The sequence below is a fragment of the Anneissia japonica genome, unplaced genomic scaffold (genome assembly GCF_011630105.1).
Source record: "Anneissia japonica isolate Jap-2015-1 unplaced genomic scaffold, ASM1163010v1 scaffold670_len1213532_cov191, whole genome shotgun sequence".
Classification (NCBI taxonomy): Eukaryota; Metazoa; Echinodermata; class Crinoidea; order Comatulida; family Comatulidae; genus Anneissia; species Anneissia japonica.
The window spans coordinates 980,609-990,100 of record NW_022693499.1 but is presented as its reverse complement, the minus strand read 5'-3'; the positions used below and the strand labels follow the sequence as shown (position 1 = coordinate 990,100).

General features: G+C 38.5%; 1 protein-coding gene across 1 annotated transcript in view; it reads left to right on the top strand.

Annotated features, from left to right (window-relative positions):
• The window catches only part of LOC117100770 (fibropellin-1-like), a 31,483-nt gene that overhangs the window by 16,033 nt on the left and 5,958 nt on the right, over positions 1-9,492 (top strand). Inside the window, exons 6-10 of the mRNA XM_033240584.1 lie at positions 251-364; positions 5,889-6,002; positions 6,578-6,688; positions 6,852-6,965; positions 7,207-9,390. Coding sequence (XP_033096475.1) covers positions 251-364; positions 5,889-6,002; positions 6,578-6,688; positions 6,852-6,965; positions 7,207-9,390 — 2,637 coding nt within the window. The remainder of the gene's footprint in view (positions 1-250; positions 365-5,888; positions 6,003-6,577; positions 6,689-6,851; positions 6,966-7,206; positions 9,391-9,492) is intronic.

Below are 9,492 nucleotides of genomic sequence, written 5' to 3'. Positions count from 1 at the left end.
ATATATAATGTTACGCCAAGTGAAACTATCGATCACTGCGATTGGATGCCATGCAGTGGCTAGTAGACATTCGATAGGTACGTACGTGTCAGAATGTAAGTCTGACTGCGCATGCTCAAGTACAGGTGCGCATGAGAGTGCCGTTTTTATAGTGATGAATGTTGTGTCTGTTGTATGTTGTATAGGCTACCGCATGGTCATGTGTATAATTGATTATTGACTAACATCGTTCCTATCCTGTTCTGCGTAGGTACTCTTTGCGAAATTAATGTGAATGAATGTCAAAGTGACCCATGTGTTAACGGCGGCACCTGTGAAGACCTGATCAACTCCTTCAACTGCGCATGTTCGCTTGGCTACACAGGTATCGTCTCAAGATACTTAAACTCTACTCTTTTTGAGTAATATTATAGTGGTTAAATAACAATGTTATTGTGAAACTTTAAATATTAGCAGGTTAGAAATAGCATATTTATATTTTGTTGGGCCTCACACACACCTATACCATCAGCCAACGATACAATTTCCGCTCTCTGATGTAAGCGCTTGTCGACGCGACGCGTCTGCTGACTACTTCGGTAGTCTGAGCCAATCGTCATTAAAACCGATCCGTAGTGCGCGCCTCGACATGTGTTATCACGACTAAAAAACATCTCCACTACTAATAAAGTAACTCGTAATGAAACCTAGTTTAGGAATTGATCTATCTTAATATTATTTCGATTATGTATATTAAAAGAGCCATGAATATCACCTAAGCTAAAGGGAAATATGCCCTAAATATTATCTAAAAAACCATGTATGCGCAGTGTGTGCTCGGCTTGATTGGGGTCTTAATTCCATGCATAACATTTTTATGTATTGCTGTTTGTATGACTTTCATTTTATCTTGTTCTTTCGATACGACTTTAGAATGGATTAGGCCTAATAACCGATATAACATTAATAGGCCTATCAAAAGTTTAATGCTTAAAACACCCGTACATCCAAGCATGAGCTTTGCAATATCAATAGCGCCTATTGACGATCTATCGGTCGATTTTTCTTTAAAACAAGGCTCCGGTGGGACGCAAAAAGCACATTTGACGAAAACTTGCAAACAGTTGATGAAATACAGCTTTTTGAAAACTGCACTGTAAAAACAGCGTAGAGCATTTAAACACAAAGCTCCACGCAATGTTGTCCCGTTTTTGGTGACACTGTTTAGGTCCGGCCTAATGTGTTTAGATTTCTGACGTGTTTAGCATTAGATGTGATTAGGTATTTGACATCATGGTATCAAATACCTAAGCACATTTAATGCTAAACACGTCAAGATCATAAATACATTAAGCTATGTCTAAACACGTTCAGCTTTTAAAACGTGTCACCAAAAACGGGACAACATTGCGTGGAGCTTTTTACGGTGTGGGGTGGGGGAATGCTGTTTTTACAGAGTGGGGTGGGGGGATTGGTGGGAAAAGGGTGGTTACGCTCTTGTACAACATATTAAAACAACAATTTTTTCCACCGGAGCCTGGCTTTAAAAACATTTCAATACTTTTTTATGAAATTTAATCCGGTATTTCATTTACAATTACATGAACACACGAAATGTTTCGCGTAGTACAAATGGAAGGAGGCCATAATTATGGGGTGCCATACGCAGCAAAAGTCCATGTTAAAATCAAAATGTAATTGCAAAATTCAATGTCTGATTTATCAAAACGTAGGCGTAAATTTCTCAAAATGTAGATCTAGTTTCCCAAAATGAAGTTCTAATTTTTGAAAACGTAGTTCAAATTTTCCAAAATGTAGTTCTAATTTCTTTAAAATGCAATTCAAATGCCGAGCCCTATGCTTGGCATTATAGGCCAGGCTTATGTGGGTTGGGATTTGCAACAAGGTCTTGGACTAGGCGTCTATACTATAGTAGGAGGCCTGGTCCTAGCTTAGGCCTATAATATAGTAAAATTCTGTATAAGTAGTCATATGATTACAGGTTTACATTGTACCAAGATCGATATTAACGATCGCATTTATTTTTCATTGAAAATAAAAAGAAAACTTATAATTAACTTAGGGGTCATCTATTATTTTCATCATTTTCACGAGAGTACAAAACATATTCTTTTTGCTAACCTACCCCCCCCCCCCTGTGAAAGAGCACATGATAAAATGATTATTTTCTTCCAGTGTTTTATAGCGATACAGATATATATATATATATATATATATATATATATATATATACATATATATATAGTAGTCTTTGTCAACGCTTGACATAAAGACTTTTATATGTGTATGTATATATATATATATATATGTATATATATATATATATATGTATATATAAATATAAATCAAGATAGCCGTTAACACTGTTAAATTATATATAAATCATCAAAGAAAGGTAAATACAGTGTTCGATTAAAGGACATAATAGTACATTGTGTAGCATAGCTCTCAACGAATATAGTCCTGTAAATAAATGAATAAAGAAATTGTGTAATAAAATGCCTTTGGCGGGACTCGGAGCCGATGTATTATTATGTCCTTTATTCGAACACAGTATTTACCTTTCTTTGATGATTTATATATAATTTAGTGGCCCTTGGAGCAAATTTTAAGAATAGGCCCCTCTGGACGCTCGGAAATGGCACTCTCGGACGGTAAAAATGCTTTTTCAAAGCAGTGTTTCTCTACAAAATTATTGACTTCCTCCCGACGCAGTTATGCTCCCTCGTATGCTCCTCCTCTCTTAGACACCCCTGGGGCGGATGAAGGATTTTGGCGGTAGGGGGTGCGTGAGGGTCCACCTCACTGCCCCCACCATGGTTGGGGCTGAGGGAATAGACAATTTTGAGAATAGGGACCTCTCAGGAGTTGATCCAGAATTTTAGCTCGGTTTCCAAGAATCACTCACCCTATCGCCGACAGTCGTGTCAGTTGTGGTTCACAGACGATGGGCAAGGCAGCAACGCACCCTGATTCGTCTGCGTCTGCAACGCATTCGGAAAAGTTGAACCAGGTTCAACCTTCCCGATAACTGTCGGCAACTGTCGCCGATAGGGTGAGCGATGTGTTCCCTGAGTGGGCGGGGTCATGGGAGGAAAACCTGGGGGGGGGAGTGCAGTTAGTCTTGGGGTTCTCCTAGCTTCGCAGAGTTTTGTTTTTTCTAGATGCTGAGAAATGCACTTACGTGCATTACGAGACTTCTATTGATGAATGAATACACACTGAAATGATAGATTTCCCTCATTTTAGCATGGACAATTAATAATTGCGATGATGAAGATGATGATGATAATGTGATGATGATGATGATGATAAGGAGAAGAAGGTATTGTAGCAGGTGACGACAGGCTCCTGTGATTGGTTTATTAACAGGCCCTTTGATATGAGTGTCAACCGAGGGTCGTATCCCGAGTTCGTCATCACATTTTCAATGCACACAATCGGACAACAGTAATTATCTATAGGTTATATAAAGATGTGTATAAGAGACAGAGGTTATATAATCAGTACATTCTCGACTGTCATGAAAATATACATCTAAAAAATTACGTTATAGGCATGCTCGGAAGCGGAAATTTTAACCTAAAAGTTTGATATAGGCCCTATGTTTCATGTTGTTTTTTAAATGGTCTTTAGTGATATTATATTCTAATATGACCACAACATAAGGAAGAACACTTTGTCACCTACAAAGTTCAGACCCGTATACATTTATATTTCCTTAGGCCTAAATCATAAGGAAGTCCGCTCTATATCCAAATTTCAGGAAATTATACGTTTTATGTATGCACCGACGTGGGAATTTTGTTTTATGTTGTTTGCTGAATGGTTTTCTTTAAAAATATAACAGTCTAATATGACCACAACACAAGGAAGTTCATTCGTTAAATGTTTAGGAGATATTACAGAGAATTATGATTGTTTATCAAAATCATTATATAAAGGGTCGATGGCCTGCGGATTTTAGCACGAGAACGCGTAGGCGTTACTCCATGCTGAGCATGGATAGCTGTTCTATAGCTGGGTACTACATTCCGGCTAAAAAAAAAACTCTGTCTTTAGGTCTCCGCCTTTTGGCCTTTTTACATCCTGATTGATGCGTCGGGGATAATAGCGTTGTGTTCGTTGACAATCAATAGAAAATTCAAAATTAGTGAGTGGTAAAATAATCGAGCTCTCCTTTCGCCCTCTGCCTGTCTCTTATACACATCTAGATGTGTATAAGAGACAGGTGTTATAGGTTGTAAAAACTCAATGAAGTAAAAAAAAAAAAATCTTTCGAATAAAAAAATCTTTCGCTTGACATTAGGTGTGTTTATTGAACAGTCGCAGATTCAAGGGGGAACCCAGTCAGCTATGGGGTGCCATACGCAGCAAAAGTCCAGTTAAAATCAAAATGTACTTGCAAAATTCAATGTCAGACAGCGTACGTTTTGTACGCGCGTGAAAATGATGAAAATAATGGATGACCCCTTAAGGATTTTAAAATATTCCAAACCTGTACGCTTAAAAAAAAATAAATAAAATAAAAAATAAATAAATAAAGTTAACTTAAGACACAAACAACACGATAGGATATAAAGTTTGAGAGAATAATTGGTATACTGTACTGTATTTCTGAAGTGCCATTCTTTTTAGGGTTGCTACAATCAGGAGTTACAATCGATCAAACAAAGGAAAAGCACTACGGTATCTATTTCCTTACATTCCAAAAAGGAGGATTTTGGATGCTATTTAAAATTTGCTGGAGATTGAAAAATTAACTGTGTGATCAATCTGCAAAACAGATTGATCACAAAATCAGAAGCATGATTTCAAACATCAGAACCATTTCAAACATCAGAACCCAGCTTTTATTGTTTAAAACTGTCGGGCCCCATTGAATGAAACTACGGTATTATAGTTTATATTATATTTTGTTTAAACAATGTCGGGGGTGGGGGAGGAGGAGGCCCTCGCACTTGGGGCCCTGGCGTTCCCCCTCCCCTCAGTCAGCGCCCGAGACGCCACTGATGTAACAACTGCTGATTGTAGCAACCCCAAAAACGAACGGCGCTTCAGAAAATACAGTACAAGTATACCAATTATTCTCGCAAACTTCATATCCTATCGCGTTGTTTTTTATTGAAGTGTACAGTTTTTTTTGAAAATTTTAAAATCCTTAAGTTAACTTTTTTTTAAGTTTTTTTTTTTATAATTTTCAATGAAAAATAAATGCGATCGTTAATATTGACCTTGGTACAATGTAAACCTGTAATCATAATGACTACTTATACAGAATGTTACTAACAGGCCCACGTCATGCTTGGCTGATTAGTTTTGATTTACATTTCGCAAGTCTAGTGCCATACGCAGCAAAAGTCCATTTCTAGTGTTGTTGTCAAATGCATTTCAAACCAGCCTGGTTTTTCATTTACGTTTTGGAATAGAATTTGGAGAGGGCATTTGATCAAGTCAGACCTACGTTTTGAATTTGAATTACATTTTAAAGAAATTAGAACTACATTTTGAAAAATTTGAACTACGTTTTTAAAAATTAGAACTTCATTTTGTGAAACTAGATCTACATTTTGAGAAATTTACGCCTACGTTTTGATAAATTACACATTGAATTTTGCAATTACATTTTGATTTTAACATGGACTTTTGCTGCGTATGGCACCCCATACATAATAAACGACCCATTGGCCTATGTAACTATTATTCTAATTTACATTCACTTTTGGAAACTTAAGGCAAAGCATTTGTACACCCTGTTCAAACGTAGAATACAATAATTACGACATATATCACAGGGGATTTTTGAAATGGGACTTGTTCACTGAAATTGATTTTTGCACAATTTATGTCGCGCACTTTGTCTCGGTCAATATTAATTATTTCTTCAGGTTCTGTGTGTGACCAAGAAGTAAATGATTGCAATAGTGATCCTTGTCTTAATGGCGGAGAGTGTGTCGATGGGATGAACCAGTACACATGTAATTGCAGAGGAGGATTTACAGGTACACCATCATAGCATAAAAGCAAATTTGGATAATGATGAATAACAACAATAATGATGATGATGATGATGATGATGATGATGACGACGACGACGACGACGATGATGATGATGATGATGTAATTCTAAAAGCTTCTTTTTCTTCTTCTTCATTTTCTTTCTCCTTCTTCAGGGTGGAGGGCCAACTTTATAGTTGAAGGCTTCGGCCCGACGAATGTGGCTCATTCCCACAACTTCCATCTCCCTAAGAGTCCCGTCGTGTCATAAGACACTTCTACTCGTCTCGAAAGATGTAATGTGCTCTTTATTGTCCACAAAAGTCAAAAGTGTACGCTGGCCCTACGGTTTATTGTCCTTATCCGAGAAGAACCATAAGCGACCGCCGTTCGAACCAGCACCGATATTATGGCTGTAGGTAGCGGCGCCCTTGCCTTAAACGCTCGGCCATTCGACTCGCCATTTTCAGTTCATCTACATTGAAACAACCATGTGATAAAGGTTGTATATCTATCTCGTATTGTATACCGCTTTGTATGGTTTAGGCCTTATTACATTACTTATCGATCTTTCTTCTAGGAGTTAATTGTGAGATTGAAATAAATGAGTGCCTTAGTTCCCCCTGTGAAAGTGGTACCTGCGTCGATCGTGCTGGTTCGTTTGCCTGTTCATGTTTTCCAGGATACACAGGTGAATTAAGATATTAAGACAACAGTTCGAATAATGAAAAATAATAACACAAATTTACATGAGTAGCGATACTACCTCACAGCTATTAATAAAATAATAATCCTTGTATCTTTGATAATATGTCTTGTATTTTTATTGTTATGAATGTTTTTTCTTATACCAGGAACGATGTGTTCCATCAACATTAATGAATGCGCGAGTTCACCTTGTAAAAATGGGGGCTTGTGCTCTGATTTGATAAATAGCTTCTCCTGCGCCTGTCCTCCCGGATTCGAAGGTGAGTTGAAAGTGAATCAAAATGCCGGGTGTAAAAGTTTCCTGTGTTGGTAAACGACCTTGTCGAGAAACCTGCTTATTAAAAACAGTCTTAGATCCGGGTGACAAAAAGGAGGCCAAGTGGCAAAAGGCTGGTCGAATGGCATAAGATCGAGAATTCTAAATCTAAATCTCAACTTGATAATGCATAACTGTCATTTTGCGCCAAAATTATTAACGTGTTTTATTTATCTTTTATCAAGGAAAGGTATGTGATGAGGATGTAGACGAATGTGCCAAATACACTCCGTGTAGGAATGGAGCAACGTGCGCTGATAAAATCAATGCGTATGTTTGCACTTGTGCAGGAGGGTTTACTGGGTCTACTTGCGCTACCGAGACCAACGAGTGTTTGAGTGGCCCGTGTAGTAATAACGCAACGTGTATTGATAAGGTCAACGCGTATGCTTGCGAGTGTTTACCTGGATATCAAGGAGTTCATTGTGAAACTGACATAGACGAGTGTCTGCAGTCTGTGTGTGCTTTTGGCACATGTGTAGACGGAGTCAATTCGTTCGTGTGCGAATGTCAGGACGGTTATTCTGGAGAACTCTGCAACATAAATGATGACGATTGTAAAGATGGACCCTGTATGAATGGAGCCAACTGTGTCGATCTAGTATCAGGATTTAAATGTGAATGTGTCGATGGATTTATCGGTGAAATGTGTCAAATTGATGTTAACGAATGTGCTACTAAGCCATGTAAAAACAACGGTACATGCGTAGACGGTATTGCACAGTACATCTGTAAATGTGTTAAAGGATTCGAAGGAGCTGACTGCGGGATCGATGTTGACGAATGTCAGAGTTCGCCTTGTAAACATTCTGGCGATTGTCAAGATATGGTTGGGTCGTATGCGTGCACATGCGCGGACGGTTACAGCGGTTTTAATTGTGACGAGGATATTGACGAATGTGCTAGCTCACCATGTTTAAATAACGGCGCATGCACTGATGGAATCAATACGTACACGTGCACATGCGCCGCTGGCTATCAAGGCAAAATGTGTAACATTGAGATGGATGAATGCGCAAGCAACCCATGTAAAAACTTCGCAACTTGTACAGACGAAATTGCTCAATTCAGTTGCCAGTGTACTAATGGTTACTACGGAAGGTTATGTGAAAACGAAGAGGACGAATGCCTCAGTTACCCTTGTTTGAATAATGCAACATGCATCGATTTGGTTGCTAATTATTCTTGCGTCTGCATAGACGGATATTCAGGTGTGAACTGTGAAACAAATATTAATGAGTGCTTCTCCGACCCATGTGAAAATGGCGCTGAATGTATCGATTTTGTGAATCGTTACCAGTGCACATGTTCAGATGGGTTTAATGGTATAAACTGTGAGCTGAACATTAATGAGTGCGAGAGCACCCCTTGTCAGAATAATGGTACGTGCCATGATTCTGTTGCAAGTTACATCTGTAATTGTCAAAGTGGATTTGATGGGGTACAATGTTCTAATAACATTAATGAATGTATTAGTAACCCGTGTAGGAATAACGGAACTTGTGAAGATCGTATTAATGAGTACAAGTGTCAGTGTAAAGCTGGATTTTCTGGGGGAAATTGTGAGGTCGATATTGATGAATGTGAAAGCACACCATGTGAACACGATTCAACGTGCATCGATGAAATTGACTCGTATGTTTGCGAATGCGAACGCGGGTATACTGGCAAAATGTGCGAAGAAGATATCAATGAATGCATCAGCTTACCATGCCAAAATGGCGCTACCTGTAATAACTTAGTAAATATGTTTACGTGCTCATGTGCAGACGGCTACCAGGGTACGCAGTGTGAAACCAATATCAACGAGTGCCTGAGCAGTCCGTGTTTACATAACGGCACTTGTTCGAATCTGAAAAATGCGTTTAGTTGTCATTGTGCAAATGGATACGACGGGGACATATGTGAAAATGAGATAGACGAATGTTCTAGTTCGCCATGTCAAAATAACGGCGAGTGCGCAGACCGATTGGCCAGTTACGAATGCAATTGCGCGCTGGGGTATAGAGGGCGTCATTGTGAAATAAACATTAATGAATGTGACAGCGCCCCCTGTCAAAATAACTCAACATGTATGGATGCTGTAAATAAGTTTGAATGTTTATGTTCACCCGGTTTTACAGGGATTACATGTAACATTGAGATAGACGAATGTGAAATTCGACCATGCTCAAACAACGGCCTATGCACTGATTATGTAAATAGCTATTCTTGCGCATGTCGAGATGGTTTTGATGGTATAAATTGTGAGGTAAATGTAGACGAATGTGCCAGTCAGCCCTGTAATAATGGAGGGATATGCGTAGATGGAATTAATCGCTACGATTGTGACTGCGCAATATATTTTGCTGGCCCAACATGCTATATCGGTTTGTATTAATATTATGAGTGTATGTATATGTTAAACGTTCCTTTTATAGTAGTGATTACTAATTCCAGTATCAATCGTTTTGGGAATATGAGCATTATAC